The 22,044-nt window shown below is 41.3% G+C and overlaps 3 protein-coding genes across 3 annotated transcripts in view; all 3 read right to left on the bottom strand.

Annotated features, from left to right (window-relative positions):
- Nucleotides 1–11,659: 11,659 nt before the first annotated feature.
- On the bottom strand, nucleotides 11,660–14,924 carry LOC148724243 (uncharacterized). The gene has a single exon (XM_088733858.1). The coding sequence runs from the start codon at nucleotides 13,994–13,996 to the stop codon at nucleotides 12,377–12,379; it is 1,620 nt and encodes a 539-aa protein (XP_088589984.1). The 5' UTR covers nucleotides 13,997–14,924; the 3' UTR covers nucleotides 11,660–12,376.
- A 1,930-nt stretch (nucleotides 14,925–16,854) lies between these two features.
- LOC111332846 (leucine--tRNA ligase, cytoplasmic-like) overlaps nucleotides 16,855–22,044 on the bottom strand; it is a 42,897-nt gene continuing 37,707 nt past the window's right edge. Inside the window, exons 34-36 of the mRNA XM_088733880.1 lie at nucleotides 18,394–18,597; nucleotides 17,991–18,057; nucleotides 16,855–17,598 (exon numbers count right to left, since the gene is read on the bottom strand). Of these exons, the coding sequence (XP_088590006.1) occupies nucleotides 17,531–17,598; nucleotides 17,991–18,057; nucleotides 18,394–18,597 (339 nt within the window). The 3' untranslated portion in view covers nucleotides 16,855–17,530. The remainder of the gene's footprint in view (nucleotides 17,599–17,990; nucleotides 18,058–18,393; nucleotides 18,598–22,044) is intronic.
- LOC148724242 (uncharacterized) overlaps nucleotides 18,903–22,044 on the bottom strand; it is a 6,008-nt gene continuing 2,866 nt past the window's right edge. The window contains exon 1 of the mRNA XM_088733859.1: nucleotides 18,903–22,044. This exon is cut by the window's right edge and continues 2,866 nt beyond it. The gene's annotated coding sequence lies outside the window, so the exon portion shown is untranslated.

Below are 22,044 nucleotides of genomic sequence, written 5' to 3'. Positions count from 1 at the left end.
CAGCAGTATAGGAGAATAAAGAAGAAAATTACAGAGTCTTCGTACCTCTTGTTAATTCGCCAAGCGAGTGGTAAAACCCCCACAACACTTTTACGGTAAGGAGATTTAAGAATATACATTTTTCATCTAAAAAGGATCTTTTATGATACCATTACTTATCTCCTGCGGGACTATACTGCCCACTGTCGCTGGTTAAAACAAACAGAACGTCGACTACAGTCATGTGCTTAACTTTTTTAATTAGCTCATAATACTGGAACTGTATATTTATCACACGGGACACCACACAATACATTACTACAGGTTTATTTCTCGACACGGAAAACCCAAACCCCTTCAGCTTGTAACAACTGTGTAAATTACCTGAGAACCTTGAAGGGTCCCTCAACTATAGAAAATTAAGTTGTTCATTGAAGATGTACCACACATTTTGTCGTTTTAATTGCACCCCATTTACGGTCCTTGGTCTAAGTTACATTTAATTATTCCGCTGGCGAAGCGGTAATGGCAACTATAATGATAAGGGTGCCGATCAGTTGGTGATAGTAGTGCGGCTGCGTCTTTTGCTTATTACCCTGCCATATCTACCCACACAGACATTGATCGGTACGGTGATGGAAGCCTTGATACATAGATACGGTGATTACTATAATGATGAGGGTGAAAAGACATACTTTCATAAAAATATATTATTTGGTGATGTTCATGTTTATTTAAAAACTGTATAATTAGATAAAACTAAAGATACAATGTAGACTCTCGATAAAGCAAAAAAACCCGCAAATATCTTGAATTGATGAACATTGAAATTGATGAGCACTTTTTTAGTACATTAACGTAACAAGTGATTTACTTTACCCTTTCCCTCTGGCAAATCCTTTTTAAAGATAATCTCCTTTGCATAGAAAGTTTCTATACAAACCAAAACATACTAATATATACAATTTATATAAAACATACTAATATATACAATTTGTATAAAACATGCCAATATATACAATTTATATAAAACATACTAATATATACAAAACATACTAATATATACAATTTATATAAAGCTTGTTGCAAGCCTCTGAGCACCTAAAAATATGAAAGGTAACAATATCTCAACTACTTTCTTTATTACGTATTTCTTAGATTTCTACAACTAAAAACATTCAGAACAAAAACTTTAGGAAATTGCAAAAAATCACATGACTGACCATTTTATGTGTAACTATGCACATAAAGAGTAATTTTGGACCCAAACAATCTAAAGTTTGTTAAAAGTTTATGTGCAGACCGAAAATTTGGCGACATAATTGAGCACTTCAGTTAGGATATTAAAGATCGGCCAGATTGTAAGATAAACGTAAGACAGCAGTTCATAAAACCTCAAAGCAAGATTTGTAGGAAAAAGTTTTCAGTCAAGAAAACGGCATCTTTGCATCGCTGGTAAGTAAGTAAGTAAGTGAATTTTATTTAGCCAGGGTGGCCCATTCAGCAACGAGGCTGATATCCAGAGGGACCCTAGAGTAAAAAAATTACAATAGTTAAGAATACAAGACATCTTGATAGCTGAAAATACAGGATAAAATTTAAAAATACAAAAAATATTTATAAGTAAAGGTATAAGCAAACATGCAATAGTTTACAAGAATATAGTGTCGATAAAATTTTAAAATTTGTAGGTATTAATTAAAACTTTGAAGGAAGAAAGTGACTCGGCGTTTTGAATACAACGAGGTAAAAGGTTAAAAAGAGCTGAGCCCGAATACCTTAAAGTTCGTTTTGCAAGGCTTAGTTTCGGTTTGGGCAGATGCAAATCTGTTCTCCTGCGAGTATTATAGCTATGTACATTACAATTTCTAGTGAAATAGTCACTCAAATATTCAGGTACTAGATTATTTAGGCATTTAAATACTAAGGTACATTTATTCTTTTCCGTTTTGTTTCTAGCTCAGCCCACCCTAAAACATTAAAAGTATCTTTAGAAGAGTCACGCCTTAAAACGATGCGGGCAGCGCGATTTTGTAACCGTTGTAGGGTTTTGCTGGAGGTGGCTGACAATTCACCCCACACGGTGTCCGTATAACACAAGACTGGCTCTATAAGTGTATTGTAGACACAATTCGCTGCTTTAAGAGTAAGGCAAGATCTTATTCGGGCTAAGATTCCCAGTCGCTTGTTGACTTTGTTACAAATCGTGTCAATATGCTCTTTCCAGTGAAGCTGCTCGTCGAGCATAACCCCGAGATAATTAAACTTCGTCACTCTCTCTATGTCCTTTCCTTGGATGTGCAGTACAAATTCTGATGAGTTTTGCAGTAATTGCCTTGTTCCAAAAAGTAGTCCTTTCGTCTTGCTATGATTTAATATTAGTCTGTTACTCGTCAGCCAGTGCTCAACTCGTTTGAGATCTACTTGTAGATTTTCCCTGATGGCGTTAACATGGGACCCAGAGTAGTAGATGACTGTATCGTCGGCGTACATGCTAATTTCGGAGTGCATCAGACACTTAGGCAGATCATTTATGTAAATAACAAATAGTAATGGTCCTAATAAGGAACCTTGCGGAACGCCAAAGTCTACAGGAAGGCTAGATGATAATTCTTTTCCATATTGAACCCTCTGCGAACGAGTAGTTAAATAATTTCTAAACCAAGTTAAACTGTGTCCTCTAACACCAAAGTGCTGTAGCTTATGAAGAAGGCAATGGTGATCAACGAGATCAAAGGCCTTTTTTAGATCGATAAAGACAGCTCCGGTTAACTGTTTCTTGTCCATGTGTTCCAAAATATGATCAACTAGGTAAACAACAGCGGTTTCAGTAGAATGTTTCTTACGGAAACCGGACTGGAAAGCTGAAAGAACTTTGTTTTCATCAAGAAAGGACAATAGTTGAACTTGAATGGCACGTTCCATCACCTTGGAAACCAGGGGGAGAACTGAAATTGGACGATAGTTGTTCTCGTCATCCTTCTTCCCGGTCTTGTAGATTGGAGTGACTCTAGCTTCCTTCCACTGTGATGGAATTTCACCCGTCGACTAGTGAGGTTTATAAGATAAGTGACCGGCTTGGCTATAACGGAGGCTATAATGGAGGCTGCATCTAAGGTTAGGGTCTACCTTAAAAAACGCGCACTAAATAATATTAAGAGACAGGAACTGTTCCATACAGCGAGCGGAAATGTATTTACAAGCGCTATCAAGATGAGTCTTTTCCGTCTTCGTCGCCAAACAGCCATCACAGCCACATTCTGATAACGAGTCTCGATCGCCAGAGACACATTGTTGGAAAACCACTCAATCACCAGCTGAACTGAAATGTTTATGGCGAAGATCTTAGCCAACCTAATGATAGAGTCTCTAGAATTGTTTTTCCCAAAAACAAATTCATACAAGTATCTTAGTCCATTTACATACACCACAGCTGACAAATTCAGACAACATACTAAGGATGATGATATCTGCCATGAGTCGTTCGCGACAAGGGGTGCGAAAACTCCCACAAGGAGCCAATTTCCTTTTCCACAAAATATGGACAATGTGATTAACCAACGCCATGATGCTTCATTCAATGACCTCTGCAGCTCCATGAATAACTCCAACAATTGCGATAGTCTTGAACTTGAAAAACTAAAGAAAGATTTATTTTCATTATCATATAATTTGATACCTTCACCGTAATGTGACGAATTTAATTGCTCGGTCACGGACTCGAAGTTGAACTTAAAAGACAGTCATTCAAGGAAAAATTTTAACAATATATTTTTACCCTAGGGAGATTTAAGATTATATTTTTCATTTCAACAGGATTCCTCTGATAACAGTCCTTATGTACCGAGGGAATATACAGTATGAAAATAAAGTTTACTACCAGTACCACTACCACTACCACTACCAGTACCACTACCACTACCACTACCACTACCAGTACCACTACCACTACCACTACCACTACCAGTACCACTACCACTACCAGTACCAGTACCAGTACCACTACCACTACCACTACCACTACCACTACCACTACCGCTCCCTGACGATTGCTTCATTCGCTCGGCGCATGTCAACGCAGACCCTCACGTCACCGTCACCTTTGAGAACAACCACCAATGGCGATATCCATCCTGACGGCCCTTCCGGCACTTCCTCTATGATGTCCAGCCTCAAAAGTTCATCAAGCTTTGCATCAACCTTCTCTCGCAACCTAAAAGGAATCCTACGTACATGCTGCGCTACAGGCTTCACTGACTCATCAACATGCAGTTTTAATTCGTAACCCTTTAAAAGACCGACACCACTAAATAACTCCTTGTATTTTTCTCTAACGCTGCCGTCTGGTAGTCCTCCGTCAACACTGTTTGCCTGAAAAGGACCAACACGTAGCAGGTTCAGTACCTCGGCAGTTTCGCGACCCAACAGCGTACGACCATCGCCTTCAACCACTATGAAGTCAGCCTTACTCCCGTCTTTAAACTCACACCCAGCTTGCGTGACATCTGCTGTAAAAGTTCCTAGGGTCGATAAAGGTTCTACGCCACCATAAGCAAACATTTCTTTCGCAGACCTCCAAGATTCACACTTGATCCCCTTCTGCTTTAGTAATTCCCAGCTCCGCTGTCCCATAACATTACATGAAGCTCCCGAATCAATAAGAACATCTGGTACGTACACACCACCGATGATCAGCGTTACCAACGCACTTCTTTCTTCCCTGTAGTCATCCAACTGTTCCACTGAAAAGGCATAATCGGGTCTTGACTAACGAGCTGGTGTTGCAAAATCTTTTTTGTCATCTTCTCGGGAGGCAGATCCGCGAGTCACTAGATTTGCCTCTTGCCCCAGTCTTCCGCGTCCACGTCCACCCCGACCAAATCCACCTCTACTATTCCTCGTTCCTTTGGATCCCAACTGGGCGCCGTCTCGCTGATGGAATTAGGGGCATTTGACTTTGAAATGGCCTATCATACCGCACTTCCCGCAAGTCTGACCTCGCGCCGGGCACCTCCAATCCTGACTTAAGTGTCCTTCCCGTCCGCAACTAAAGCACGTCTTCAATTTTCTGGGATTCTTGTTTCCATCCACTTTTCCTCTCACTGCATTGACCCGGTCTACCTGGTCCGTGTTGTATTGTTTCAGTTGTCTATCAACTGCTTCTTCGGATCTTGCAACCCGCAACAAATCACCCAAAGTAACAGTTCCTTCCTTTTCCAGGAACTTCCGGCGCAAGTGGCTGGAGTAACACTTGTCTATGAGTTGATCCCGAATGTAGTCGTCCTCGTTGACGCCAAACTCGAAATTTGTCTAAACAAATGTCTCTTAAAAGGAACGTTTGACTTGGGAACGAAATAATTGTCAACTACCTGAAGTGTTGCCTGAAAACTCACATCCTCGCCATCACCGGCTAATGTGAAATAAATTTCTTGAACGTCCATACCAGTAACGTGCAACAGAAGAGCTCGCTTTTGAGCGTCGTTCGAAACACCTTTTCCCGTCACGTACAAATCAAACGCTCCCTTCCATCTCTTCCACCGCTGACTTAGGTTGTGTGCCTCTCCCTTCGGATTAAATGGTTCCAATCCACTGACATCTAAAGCAACTGAAGCCATTCCCGAACCATTAACAGAACTGCCAAGAGCACCGCTTCTCGTTTCGTCTGATCCACCGTGTTCCGGCATCTCTGAAATAAATCCCTGGCGAAATCACTTACGAATTCCCAGACGAAACTCCTGAAACCTTCCACAAAACCTCGAAATCCTTGAAGTCCTCTAAATCTTCAAATTTCTCGAGATCCTCGTCGCCAATGTGGTACTCAGCGGTTAAAATGAACTCGGTTTCATTCACGTATCTAAGAAAACTAACTAAATAATTAAACACATGCCGTATATATGCAGGTCTCGAGGGTATTACATCACACCATCACGCTTCACATTACCTTGCTCCACTACCACTACCAATATCACTACCAGTACCACTACCAGTACCACTACCAGTACCACTACAACTACCAGTCCTACTACCACTACCACTATCAGTCCCAGTACCACTACCAATACCACTACCACTACCACTACCACTACCAGTGCCACTACCACTACCACTACCACTACCACTACCACTACCACTACCACTACCACTACCAGTGCCACTACCACTACCACTACCAGTACCACTACCAGTACCGCTACAAGTACCACTACCAGTACCACTACCACTACCACTACCAGTACCACTACCAGTGCCACTACCACTACCACTACCAGTACCACTACCACTACCACTACCACTACCACTACCAGTGCCACTACCACTACCACTACCAGTACCACTACCAGTACCGCTACAAGTACCACTACCAGTACCACTACCACTACCACTACCAGTACCACTACCAGTGCCACTACCACTACCACTACCAGTACCACTACCACTACCACTACCACTACCACTACCAGTGCCACTACCACTACCACTACCAGTACCACTACCAGTACCGCTACAAGTACCACTACCAGTACCACTACCACTACCAGTACCACTACCACTACCACTACCACTACCACCACCAGTACCACTACCTGTACCAGTACCACTACCACTCCCAGTACTACTACCACTACCACTACCGCTACAACTACCAGTACCACTACCACTACCACTACCAGTATAACTACCACTACCACTACCACTACATCTACTACTACCACTACCACTACCAGTACCACTACCAGTACCACTACCACTACCGCTACCACTACCAGTACCACTACCACTACCGCTACCGGTACCACTACCACTACCACTACCAGTACCACTACCAGCACCACTACCACTACCACTACCACTACCACTACCAGTACCACTACCAGTACCACTACCACTACCACTACCACTACCAGTACCACTACCAGTACCACTACCACTACCACTACCACTACCAGTACCACTACCACTACCACTACCACTACCAGTACCACTACCAGTACCACTACCAGTACCACTACCAGTACCACTACCAGTACCACTACCAGTACCACTACCAGTACCACTTCCAGTACCACTACCAGTACCACTACCACTACCAGTACCACTACCAGTACCACTACCACTACCAGTACCACTACCAGTACCAGTACCACTACCAGTACCACTACCACTACCACTACCGCTACCACTACCAGTACCACTACCACTACCACTACCAGTACCACTACCAGTACCACTACCACTACCAGTACCAGTACCACTACCAGTACCACTACAACTACCAGTGCTACTACCACTACCACTATCAGTCCCAGTACCACTACCAATACCACTACCACTACCACTACCACTACCAGTGCCACTACCACTACCAGTACCACTACCACTACCACTACCACTACCACTACCACTACCAGTGCCACTACCACTACCACTACCAGTACCACTACCAGTACCGCTACAAGTACCACTACCAGTACCACTACCACTACCACTACCAGTACCACTACCAGTGCCACTACCACTACCACTACCAGTACCACTACCACTACCACTACCACTACCACTACCAGTGCCACTACCACTACCACTACCAGTACCACTACCAGTACCGCTACAAGTACCACTACCAGTACCACTACCACTACCACTACCAGTACCACTACCAGTGCCACTACCACTACCACTACCAGTACCACTACCACTACCACTACCACTACCAGTGCCACTACCACTACCACTACCAGTACCACTACCAGTACCGCTACAAGTACCACTACCAGTACCACTACCACTACCAGTACCACTACCACTACCACTACCACTACCACCACCAGTACCACTACCTGTACCAGTACCACTACCACTCCCAGTACTACTACCACTACCACTACCGCTACAACTACCAGTACCACTACCACTACCACTACCAGTATAACTACCACTACCACTACCACTACATCTACTACTACCACTACCACTACCAGTACCACTACCAGTACCACTACCACTACCGCTACCACTACCAGTACCACTACCACTACCGCTACCGGTACCACTACCACTACCACTACCAGTACCCCTACCAGCACCACTACCACTACCACTACCACTACCACTACCAGTACCACTACCAGTACCACTACCACTACCACTACCACTACCAGTACCACTACCAGTACCACTACCACTACCACTACCACTACCAGTACCAGTACCAGTACCACTACCAGTACCACTACCAGTACCACTACCAGTACCACTACCAGTACCACTACCAGTACCACTTCCAGTACCACTACCAGTACCACTACCACTACCAGGACCACTACCAGTACCACTACCACTACCAGTACCACTACCAGTACCAGTACCACTACCAGTACCACTACCACTACCACTACCGCTACCACTACCAGTACCACTACCACTACCACTACCAGTACCACTACCAGTACCACTACCACTACCAGTACCAGTACCACTACCACTACCACTACCACTACCACTACCAGTACCACTACCACTACCACTACCACTACCACTACAACTACCACTACCACTACCACTACCACTACTACTACCACTACAACTACAACTACCACTACCACTACCACTACTACTACCACTACCACTACCAGTACCACTACCAGTACCACTACCACTACCACTACAACTACAACTACCACTACCACTACCACTACCACTACCAGTACCACTACCAGTACCACTACCAGTACCACTACAACTACCAGTGCTACTACCACTACCACTATCAGTCCCAGTACCACTACCAATACCACTACCACTACCACTACCACTACCACTACCAGTGCCACTACCACTACCAGTACCACTACCACTACCACTACCACTACCACTACCAGTGCCACTACCACTACCACTACCAGTACCACTACCAGTACCGCTACAAGTACCACTACCAGTACCACTACCACTACCACTACCAGTACCACTACCAGTGCCACTACCACTACCACTACCAGTACCACTACCACTACCACTACCAGTACCACTACCAGTACCACTACCAGTACCACTACCAGTACCACTACCAGTACCACTACCAGTACCACTACCACTACCACTACCACTACCACTACCAGTGCCACTACCACTACCACTACCAGTACCACTACCAGTACCGCTACAAGTACCACTACCAGTACCACTACCACTACCAGTACCACTACCACTACCACTACCAGTACCACTACCACTACCACTACCACTACCACCACCAGTACCACTACCTGTACCAGTACCACTACCACTCCCAGTACTACTACCACTACCACTACCGCTACAACTACCAGTACCACTACCACTACCACTACCAGTATAACTACCACTACCACTACCACTACATCTACTACTACCACTACCACTACCAGTACCACTACCAGTACCACTACCACTACCGCTACCACTACCAGTACCACTACCACTACCGCTACCGGTACCACTACCACTACCACTACCAGTACCACTACCACTACCACTACCAGCACCACTACCACTACCACTACCACTACCACTACCAGTACCACTACCAGTACCACTACCACTACCACTACCACTACCAGTACCACTACCACTACCACTACCACTACCAGTACCACTACCACTACCACTACCACTACCAGTACCACTACCAGTACCACTACCAGTACCACTACCAGTACCACTACCAGTACCACTACCAGTACCACTACCAGTACCACTTCCAGTACCACTACCAGTACCACTACCACTACCAGTACCACTACCACTACCACTACCACTACCAGTACCACTACCAGTACCAGTACCACTACCAGTACCACTACCAGTACCACTACCACTACCGCTACCACTACCACTACCACTACCACTACCAGTACCACTACCACTACCAGTACCACTACCACTACCACTACCAGTACCACTACCACTACCAGTACCACTACCAGTACCACTACCAGTACCACTACCACTACCAATACCACTACCACTACCAGTACCACTACCAGTATCACTACCACTACCACTACCAGTACCAGTAGTGCTACCACTACCAGTACTACTTCCACTACCACTACCAGTACCACTACCACTACCACCACTACTACCAGTACAACTTCCACTACCACTACTACTACTACTACTACTTCTACTTCCCGACGCCAAACAATTCATTACAACAGAATTATTTTTCAACCCTTTAGCTTGTGTTTATTATTAGCAGAGAGCCAGTACCACTACCACTACCACTACAACTACAATTACCACCATCAGTACCACTAGCAGTACCACTACCACTACCAGTACCAGTACCACTACCACTACTACTACCACTACCAGTACCACTACCACTACCAGTACCAGTACCACTACTACTACCACTACCAGTACCAGTACCACTACCAGTACCACTACCACTACCACTACCACTACCAGTACCACTACTACTACCACTACCAGTACCACTACCACTACCAGTACCAGTACCACTACCAGTACCACTACCACTACCACTACAACTACAACTACCACTACCACTACCACTACCACTACCAGTACCACTACCAGTACCACTACCACTACCACTTCCACTACCACTACCACTACAACTACGACTACCACTACCAGTACCACTACCATTGCCACTACCAGTACCACTGTCACTACCACTACCACTACCAGTACCACTACCGCTACCACTACCACTGACACTACCACTACCAGTACCACTACCACTACCACTACTACTACCACTACAACTACCACTACCACTACTACTACTACTACTACTACTTCCTTCTACTTCCCGACACCAAACAATTCATTACAACAGAATTATTTCTCAACCCTTTAGCTTGTGTTTATTATTAGCAGAGAGCTTTGGAGAGTCAATCAATCATTTCCAAATTAAGTTGTTTGTTGAAAATGTGCCATACATTTTATGACGTTATAATCGTTTTAATTACACTCCATTTACGGTGCTTTGTTGAAGCGATATTTGATTATCTCAAATGCAACGGGATTACTTTCCTCCTTAATTTAGTTTTAATCCTAGTCCGAACTCAACATATTTTCCACGTTTTCTTAATCAACAGCAAATTTTTCCCGTAAAACTGAAAGTGAAAATTATAACCAGAAATAATTCTGTCAGTTACAGCTTGAAAGTAGCGATTCTTCCGTATCATCGAAGATTTGACAATCGCCTATTCGAATAGTTGACAGCGGTATCATTCAAATTTTGTTGGTAAAACGTACTACTTGAACCCCAACTATTCTGATTGCTCATGGTATTATTTTATAATCAAAACAAATTTTTCCTCGTTGGAAATAACACTATTTCAAATGAAATTTTGTAGGATTGTCAATTAGAGGTTTATGGGCATCTATGAATTTCTTTTTGTTTAATATCAAGTGGTTCGCTGTTCAGTCGCCGGATCGGAGCACATTCTTGTTTGCGGCGGTCTCTCTATAGACGGAGAGTGGCTGCTTATTGTGTAGATCTGCACAAAATTTGAAATTCGCCAACACTTCTAAGGTATAACGAATAATTCTTATTAAAAAATTAAATATTTTGTTAAACTGACAGTTACAGCAGAAAGTTTAACTCAAATATTAAGCAACCCTTAAGTAAACCTCTTAAGGACTAAAAAACCATTCAAAAGTCTTAAAAAAAAGGATAGCCCTGTGTTTTATTTTGCAACCAAACCTCCTTAACCCAGCGTTAAACTTTTGCCAATGTGCACATAAATTTCGTAACGACGTTTACCAGTTTGTCGAACATTGTTAAATATAAAAGTTGTCTTCGGCCTTCTCGTCTCGACGGCGCACGCTCTCCAGCTTGTGGCAGGGAAGGTGATGAGATGGCGATGGCTATCATCGGTTGAGTGGTATTGGTGACGCTGGCGAAGAGGTAAGGGTAACGGTAAAGCTAAGGGTGCTGATGTTTGTGCATTTTTGCTGCTTATTTGCTGATACCCCCGTTATATCTACCAACACCTACATTGATCGTTACGGTGATGGAAGCCTCGATACAATGATAGGGTCGTTGTTATAATAGTGGGGCTAGGAGAATTTTCATTATTTCGTGTAATTCATCTTTATGTAAACGGTATGTTTAATATTAAGCCAAAGATTCAGTGTAACTATGCACATAAAAGTAATTTTGGACCCTAATAATCTAAAGTTTATGAAAATTCTGCCAAGACCGAAGATTTAGCTGACATAATTCAACACTTCAGAGAATCGAACTAAGATATTTCAGTATCTTATTAATAAATAATAACCAGAGATGGGAATTTCATGGGACCTCACATCAACTTTGTTCAACACAAATTGAAGTTATGAAGTCGTTCACAAAAGAAAGATCTGTACGAGAAAGTTTTTAAGTAAACGGCATCTTGCATGGCTGGTTAAGGTCTATCTTATAACGCGCACGAAATATCATTAAGAGACAAAAACTATTCCATACAGCGATTGGAAATGTAGTAACAAGCGCTACTAAGATATGTCTTTTCCATCTTCGTCCCCAAACAGCCATCACAGCCACATTCTGATAACGAGTCTCAATCGCTAGAGAAACGCTGGTGAAAAACCACTCAATTACCAGCTGAACTGAAGTGTAGACCCCGAAGGTCTTGAGCAAGTCTATGATAGAGTCTGTAGAGCTGTCTTCCACAAAAACAAATTCATACAAGTATAGTAATCCGTTAACTGAGAGCACAGCAACAGATTCAGATAGCATACTAAGGATGATGATATCTGCCATGAGTCGTTCGCGACGAGGGGTGCGAAAACTCCCCCAAGGAGCTAATTTCCTTTTCCACGACATATGGACAATGTGATCAACCAACACCATGATGCTCCGTTCAAGGACCTCTGCAGCTCCGTGAATAACTCCAAGAATAGCGATAGACTGGAGATTATCAAGATCTGCTTGTAAAACTCGAAAGACAATCGCTGAGCCAAAGTAGAGAGGCGCCAATAACACGTAAGAGTATCCTGGATGAGTAATGTTCCATAATCGTTGAACACAAATTCTTGATATTACCTTGACAGCTACTCCCAAGAGAGGTGAAAATAGGGCAATTATCAGTCTGCCTGTGTTGTTTTGTTTGAGATACGCTGAATAAAGAACATCCGAAAAAATAATTCCACAAACAAGGGAGGAGCAAAATGGCACTGTCATTTTACACATTAAACTTGCCAGTCTTGAACGAGGGCAGAACTGTCTCCCGACAATATATAATTGCAAACATATACTGCTGATGAGACAAGCATATATTGGAATCTGCAATTCAATGGCTGATTTATAATAAGGCTTTCCAATAACTTGAAGAGAAAAGCGATAACCTATGTCCAAAAAGTAAGCAGCAAAGCTTACCAGAATCAGTTTTTTCCTCATTCCTTTCAGTTGATATGGACGGAAAAGGAACATGAGAGTAACAAAGATCCAGAAGTAATAGAAACTAACAGATATCGCGTCAGAAATTGTTTTGATCCATTGGACACGAATTGGAATTGATGTGATGTTGTAACCCCGACAATGAAGAATAGTTTTGTAGCTGACATATGAGATCTGCAGGTAAACTATGCTAATGAGAACGGCGACCAAAAATGAAATCGAAGCTCCGATGTACATCGATTTACAAACTGTCTGTGCAAAGGATGGACGAAGACGTTTCCAAGCCATCTCATTTTCTTCGATGTTCTGATCTGCCCTTGTCTCCTCACTGTCGTCTGGTAAACATGCGTTTGTTACCCGTACATTTATGTTGTTCCACGCTGATAACTCCCCGTTTGTGGCTCGTCTATTGCTATATTCTTGGTAAATAAGTTCATCAACAGACTCATGATACCATTCTCTGCCTGTGCTTTGGAGTGGATCGTAGCCAAAAGACTCTGTCGTGATTTCAGGTTCTTCTGGGTTGTAATGTTCTGTTACGCTGCGCGTGAAGCGATACACGATTTGACCAAAAACCTCTATCAATGTACTGGCAGCCATTCTACCTTTATATAAACAATATCTTTCAGAGCAATACCGGCGGTACTACATCCACAATTTGAAGCATTTATTTACCGACCTGTGGTTGGGAATGGATCGTAGTCAAAAGTCTCTGTCGTGAATTCAGGTTCTTCCGGGTTGTAGGAACCTTATTCGCAGTACTATTTACCAATTTACCTTCGTGTGAACAAAATCTTCCAAAGCGACACGGAGTTGTATTCGCAATTCGAACAATTTATCAAAAAGCAATGGTCTTGCCGAAGCTGCAAGAGATATCATTTACCCGTGAATCAGGTATGAATATAATTAGCTTAAGACAGCGGTCATTTGACAGCTGAATCGAATGAATTTTTAAACGACCTTGTTTAAATCTTACACTTAAATTGGGCTCGAGTGAACTCCGTTTTCTAACTTTAAGCTCTCGTTGGTCAAGTAGTTCAATAGAAGTTCAAAATTGGGAAATCAAAGCTCCAATGTACATCGATTTAAAAAGTGTTTGTAAGAAGGATGGACGGAGACGTTTCCAAGCCATTTCTTCATCTTCGACGTTCTGATCTGCCCTTGTTTCTTCACTGTCTTCTGGTAAGCATGCATTTATAACAGTGACATTGATGTTGTTAAATGCAAAAAAGTTCGAGTTTGAGGCCTCTCTTGATTTGACGCTGTATTCTTGGTATATCAGTTCATCAACAGGCTCATAATACCATTCTCTACCTGTGCTTAGGAGTGGATCGTAACCAAAAGACTCTGTCAAGTATTCAGGTTCTTCTGGGTTGTAGTGTTCTGTTACGCTGCTATTTGACCAAAAACCTCTATAACTGTGCTAGAGCTCATTTCAAATTTCAGTATCAAGCTATAGCTGTCATCCTCGAATGCAAAAATATAGAAAACGGCTCAGTTTTAATTCCCCTGCTTTCACGGTGATAAAAGAAGGAAAGGACATTTCCGGCTCCACCTCGTGGTTTCAGTTGTAGTTGGTGTAAACTTTCTTTCTCCTTTACCACAAATACAAATTGGTCAACAAACTTAAAGTTCGAACTTATCCAATTTAATTTCTTCAATATTCTCTCTTCGTTGTGTAGTAAAGAAACAAAAGGCATTTCAATTTTACAAGACACATTCGACGATTAAGTTCCGTTTCTTATATTGGAAAATTCTCTCACGTTGATTTGCCTTTATGTTCAGTTCATGCTGCCAAGATTCAACTGTTGTCATTTTTTTAAACTTCCAAATAAAGTGAAGGTTGTGTTTCCTGGAGCGCTTCTTAGCAGCGCAATGTCATCGATACAGCGTGCTCAGCGTTCAACCGCCCCGATATGCCAATCATCTTTTTCAATTTCTGTATCCATCAGAATATGATGCTTTGGTTTTTGAAAACGAGTATCTGACGTGCGATTTACATATCGACAATTTACTGATTTATTGATTTTGAAAATAGATCTATAAAATTTATATAAGATAACAAGGAGTATCCTTAGTGAGTCGGGTGTGGGGAATATCGATACCGAGCGATTGACAGAATTCGTGACTTTCATTTCGTTGAAATCCCTTCCTACAATGAAAACTTCCAAGTGTAAATGGCCATCTGCACTGTTACAAAAAACGCACTTTCTTTATTGGTCTTGACATTTAACCCTAATACCAACACAATTTATCCAAATAGTCCTCATCGAGTGATGGAAAACTCTTTACGGAAAAAACTAGAAAGCGCTGCGTGCAGTATATAATAAGACGGCAGAGTATGAGGAATTTCTAAGTCAAGCAAAGCTGCCTGGTTTGGTAAATAGACGCTTACAAGACATACCGACAATGATGCAAAAGGTTAAAAACTCATGGGCACCTGAAAACATCTGTGACATATTTTGTCAGCAATTTAAGATTTATATCGAAGTGATTTCCCTATTCCTAGATTTAATACTGTAAATTATGGTAAACGTAGCATCGGGTATTTAAGACCCTATCTCCAGGGAAAAATGGACAAAGACCTTCGCAACAAAGCAAGCCTTCTAGAATTAGAAAAAGAAAAAAAAAAAGGCAGTTCCGGTCATCAACGTGTCAGATTGTCAGATGTATTGGACAGAAGATGCAGTTGCTATTCTTACTCAACATAATAATAGTACAATCGATTTAAAGTAACGCTGAACCTATTATTATTGGCATTATTACTATTATTATCATTACTATTATTATCTTAATTAATTATAACTATGAAACGTGCGTATTTTTTTTAACTACTATGTATCTATTTTTACACAATGCTAGTACTCTATATTTCATATTTATGCGTTAGCGTCCCCAATTGGCTATTTTTAGCTAAATATTTCTGGCACCTTAATAAAGTCTGTCCATCCATCTAGCTAACGAAAGTTTACATCATTATTTTGTTTTGCTTTACTTCATGGGACTATAACATCTTCCTTTCACTTTGATGTTGCCCTCATTATATAAGAAAAAGGTTCATCCGAAATCAGCTCTTGCTCCACTGAATGTGCGTCAATACTGATGACCAGTCAGCACTTTGGGAAAGTTTAAATTTTTGATAGAAGTGAGCACTCAAGCATTATTTAATAGCGCTAATTAAGTAATGCGCGCACAGAATGATTAACATTCAAACTTCATTCCATACCGCAAGAAGAAATGAAATCGCAAGCTAAGCGCTATAGAGTGGTTCATAAGAGCAAGATTTGTGTGAAGAAGTTCTCAAGTAAAAGGCATTTCGCACAGCTGGGGGTAACGACTACCTGCAAACGCGCACGGAATGTCTTTAGGAGGGAAAAACTATTCCCTACCGCGTGTGGAAATTACCCACGAAATGTATTAGGCAAGGATATATTTTTTAGAATTTTCTTGGAACAGAAGACAGAAAACTTTTTTGTTTTTATTGTTGTACATTTTGTTTTATCTTTACAGGAACCCCCCTGATAACAAGTACTTATGCACTGAGCAGCTATACTGTAAAAATATTAGTTATTATTATCATTGCTCGTCTCCCCTGACCGAGTGCCTAACGTTGGTCAGACCAAACAGAAGAAGGACTACAGCCATGTGCTCCACTTTTTAAATTAGCCCATAATATAGAAACTGAAAATCTATGTCATGTGACATCACACCATTTATAACAACAGGAGTATTTCTCAACACGCACGACCCAAACCTCTCAAAAACCTAGTGCCACGCCTCTAATAAATTGTAAGTAAGTTTTTAATGTGAACCATTTCGGAATTATTTATAAACGGAGTTCAAATCAGTTTCAATTTCCATATATTAAGGTCAATTAAATTCGCAAAATGTCGCCAAGTCCCTCTCCCATCCTACTTCATTTGTAATTTTTCTAAAGCGGGGAGAGAAAAAGTATTAGAGAGAGAAAAAGCTCCTTTTCTCTTTTCTCCGTAGAAACTGGTTGAGGTAGTTTGGATGTAATACTCAGAGTATCTAAAAATAAGAGTTCATTCATGTGGACTTTTAAATTCATTTTACTTCGCTGGGACACTCCTTGATTTTGGCACCATAAAGTGCCGCTGCATTTTCATCATGTTAATTCTTCGCAATGAAAGCGTAAAGGCACTGTCCACTGTATTTCATGATGTTTTCACTTGTCAGGGCTGTCAACAAACAAAACCAAACAAAGGAGAGATCCAAAATCATTACAAAATACGAGAAAATTAAAGCTATGAATCAACCACTTTCCAGAATTCGTGTTGTTTGTGAAACTGAAAGGTCAAGGTGGCAGATCGACAGTGAAAACAAGATCAGAAGAAAGCCGCAATTTACTGAAAACATTTTATACCCAAGTACCACCATGACATAATACTTAATATTTACACTTCGATGTGAGTTTCTAAAATGCTTCTCTGAAACCTTCAATACTGCAAATCACTGAGTTGTCAAATTTCATAGTTGCCACCGCGCAACACGTTTCATCCATTGTCGAGGTAACAAACTCCTTAAAAGTCTTCATTCTTTTCTGCGATAAAACTTTACTTGAATTACTCACGTGAATCACAGCTGGGCGATGCCGACAGCAAAAGTTTTCTTCCTCTAAGACCAAAAACGGCTGCAACCTAAAACCACAGGAATCAAAAATAACAAATACAATCACCTCACTTTAAGACAAACGTTGCTGCTCAAATTCTTCATAAGCATAACTAAAATGATAGAAACTTGTTCTAAAGAGATAATTTACAACAATATATTACGAACAGTTGCGCTTACAAACTGCTGATTTGCTCACACAAAGAAAACCAAGTAACTTTCATGACACTCAAAAGAAAGCTTAAACGCCACAGTACCCTTCTGCCTGCTTTTTCTCCCAGAAAAAGGTTAAATACACAACGAAACCAAACTGATATCCACCAAAGTAACAACACTGACCCTTTATTGGTTTTTTTTTAACTGACCTCGCTTGTGAGTTGGTCCAAGTTCAACAGGTATTGTCCTTTCGGGTTCTCTAGCAGCACTGTAGCTTGGTTACCCTTGGCACCTTGGGCCGGTTCAACTCCAAATAGTTTGACATTTACAAATCGGCAAACTGGGGACGGTTGTTTCTCAGATGGAATGGGAGATTTACCTTTTATCTCTGCGGCGCCACTGGAACCATTTGTCTGCGAGGAAGAATAACCAACATAATGACAGACAGATGTAAAGACATGCAGACAGAAATACAGAGAAACAGCCAAAGACACAAACAGGGACATACAGATGGTCGGGCAGGCAGACAGAGAGACAGACAGGTTAACTTCAAAGAAACTAGCAGATCTTTTTTGCATGTTCTAGCCCATTGCAAGCGAGATCTTGAAACCGTTCTTCTCACAAACATACAAACAACCTATGTACCATGGGAAAAGAGGGATTTGTATCCTACTAACATCGAAACCATATAATTTCCATTAAAGCCGAGCACTTTAAATAACTTTCGTTCTTCATTTATTTCCGTATCATTACTTTCACGGCGGATAAGAAATTTGATAATTCAGACACTTCCATGATTAGATAGAACACCTAATCGGCTCTAATCAAACCTTCGTCAGAAAAAAACTGTTGAAAAAAGAAAACCAAAATTATTCGTCGGTATCTATGTTTAATAAGAAAAGGGATATGCTGATTCTATTTTAATTATCCCTGGTTTGGTTTCTTTTTCTAATCCATTTTCACTGCATTACCGCAGTAGGGTAGGACTAGAACGGAACATATCAACATATCAAGTTGTGCTGTACAGAAAAAAAAAGTTACTTTATAAAATTCTACAACGCTCAAACCAGTGTTAAGTTTTGTTTCATTAAATTCAAAATTCCCTCCTGTAAATTGCCTTTACATTGATGCTGCTAAGATTCAGCTGTTGTCATTTTGTGTTTCTTGCAGTGCTTCTTAGCAGCACATTAGCATCTGTTCGGAAGCGAAAAGGAAAATCAAGACACAAGTTTATTCCAACACGGAGAACTGTAGACTCAAGGTAAACGACAACGACCGTTAAACAAACCGCCAATCAATAAAAACTGAAAAACTTTCAACTCTTCTTTAAAAAAATTGCACGTGTCAAAAACAAAATGGTCCGCGTGATTTGCTTACGATGTTACTAACCTACGTAATCACAAAGCACGCGCACGGGGGTTGCGCGCGCACAAGTTCTTTAACGTCTTCTTAACAGTATCAGTGCTCTCAGAATTCAACCGCCTCCATAAACCTACCACCTTTTAAATCTCTCTATCCATCACAAGTGTGTTGTGTTTTGCTATTTGAAAACGAGTAACTGACATTCGACCTAGATATCGCCGACGATTAACTGATTTATTAAAGTATACACTAATTAACAATTATTCCACGAGCGCGCGTTGGATATGAGATGATAGATAGCCAACGAGGCGCGTAGCGCCGAGTTGGCTATAATCATTTCATATCCAACAAGCGCGAGTGGAAAAATTGTTTTATTAAAAACGCCCCCAAGAAATAATTATTTTGTAAGAGGAAACCGGATTTTTTAGCTCCCTTTTGATTTTAAGCTTACCATATGTGTAGATTATGGTATATTGGCTCATGTACCATAATGGCTAAGCCAATAAAAAGTCTTCAATTGCATTATCCAATGATCCAGTTTTTAATAAGAGCCGTTATACAAGATGACACAAAACGTTCTTCCTGGGTTATTTTATTTTTATTTATTTATTCTTTTTATTAACTGTGCCAACAATACATACAATACAGAACACGGATAAATTACAATAACAATAACAGGAAGGCAACCACAACAGCGATAGCCAATTACTGTGGTCCCAAGAGTCTTAAAATAATAAAACGATTACATCAACAATTACTAAATAAGAACAGCATAGAGTTGGTGTTGTTTTCAGGCTGCGACATGAATTGCATTTCGCACAGATAGTTTTATAAGTCGTAGGATTGTCAATGTCATAGATCTCTCGAAGTGCAGTCGAATAATAACACATCAAAGCACGTTTGAAGTCATTTACATTGTTCATACTTAGGTTAAGCTCGTCTAACAATGTGTTCCAGATTCTTGTTGTTCGTACAATAAATGACAGTTGAAAGGTTGAAGTCTTGCATTTAGTTACAAAGTATTTGATAACATCTGTATTGGCAGACGATCGTGTGTGTCTTGTAGAACGAGCAATAGGAACAATTGCAGGGTCTATATACACCAGACATGGGTAATCTTCAAAAACAGTAACATATCTAAGTACTCATACTCATATACGCCAATAGCTAACAGGTAAAGTAAGGGAAGAGTTTTTAGTCGTTGTTCATAACTCTGACAGCACGAGAATGGTAATTTCAAGAAATATTTTGTAGCCCGTCTCTGTATCTTTCCTAGATTTGAGATAAGATAAATAGATCGTGGCGGCCAAACTTGTGCAGCATAGCCCAGATGTGGTCTAACGATGGTTAAATAGATTGATCTTCTTACATTGGTACTTTGTATATGACGCGTGTTTCGTTTAACAAACCCAAGCAGCTTGTTTGCGCGTGAGAATCGCTCTGAGACTTGGCGATTCCAAGTTAGGTTAGTGGCTACCCAGACACCAAGATCACGTTCATGACTTGTTATCTCCAAGATAGCTCCATTCATATCGTAGGCACTGTTCAGTGGTTTGGTTTTACCTTGATGGACTGGTGGCGGCTTTTCGTCTCATTGAATTCTAAGCCCGATTCAGTGGACGAAGATCCGATATTATTCAAATCCATCTGTAGAGCAAGTTCGTCATCGGTAGAACTAGTTTCTTTGTACAGCTTGATGTCATCTGCAAACATTGCAGTTTCGCTCTCGGAAACCATGTTCAGAAGGTCGTTTAGGTAGAGTAAAAATAGAGCGGGTCCCAGGATGGACCCCTGGGGGTCTCCTGATGTAACAGGTAATGCGTCACATGTGGCACCAAGAACAGTAACCCGTTGAAGACGACCTGAGAGGTACGACTGGAACCATTCGTATAGTTTCCCTCCAAAACCAAACTGAAAGACATGAAGTTTAGACATGAGTTGGGCGCGGTTCACTTCGTCAAAGGCCTTTGACATGTCCAGATAGACATCAATCTGACTTCCTCTATCAAGCCGGCGACCAGTGTTTCGATAAGGTTGGTGGTACAGGATTTTCCTTTTAAGAAGCCATGTTGATGTTTACTCACTTGGTTGTATAGATGAGTTTGGATAATATTCAGAACACATCTTTCCAGTACTTTAGAAACTATAGGTAAAAGAGACATTGGTCGATCATTCTCTACTTGTTGGCGATCACCTCTTTTGAAAACAGGGACTATGTTGGCCAGTTTGTACTCTTTTGCCATGGTACCAGAGCTGAGTGATCGATTGAATAACAAACAAAAGTGAAGGCGCAATGACGTCAGCAGTTTCTTTGAGTAGTTTTGCTGGTATTCCATCCGTACAGATGACTCATCAAGCTTCGTGCATTTAAGGAGAGACATTTTAAATTTCTTGTGTTCCTAGAGACAGGACTTTTTCCTCTATGACATGTGCGAGTCCAACCAGGCTTTAGAGAAATATCGCCGACCATGAGCCTTAGGGCAGCAAGTGTAGAATAT

The sequence above is a fragment of the Stylophora pistillata genome, chromosome 9 (assembly GCF_964205215.1).
Source record: "Stylophora pistillata chromosome 9, jaStyPist1.2, whole genome shotgun sequence".
Classification (NCBI taxonomy): domain Eukaryota; kingdom Metazoa; phylum Cnidaria; class Anthozoa; order Scleractinia; family Pocilloporidae; genus Stylophora; species Stylophora pistillata.
Note: the sequence above shows the minus strand (reverse complement) of the source record. Positions and strands in the feature narration are given on the sequence as shown.

Coding starts and splice junctions, on each gene's coding strand:
- LOC148724243 (XM_088733858.1), bottom strand. CDS start 13,996: ATGGCTGCCAGTACATTGATAGAGGTTTTTGGTCAAATCGTGTATCGC.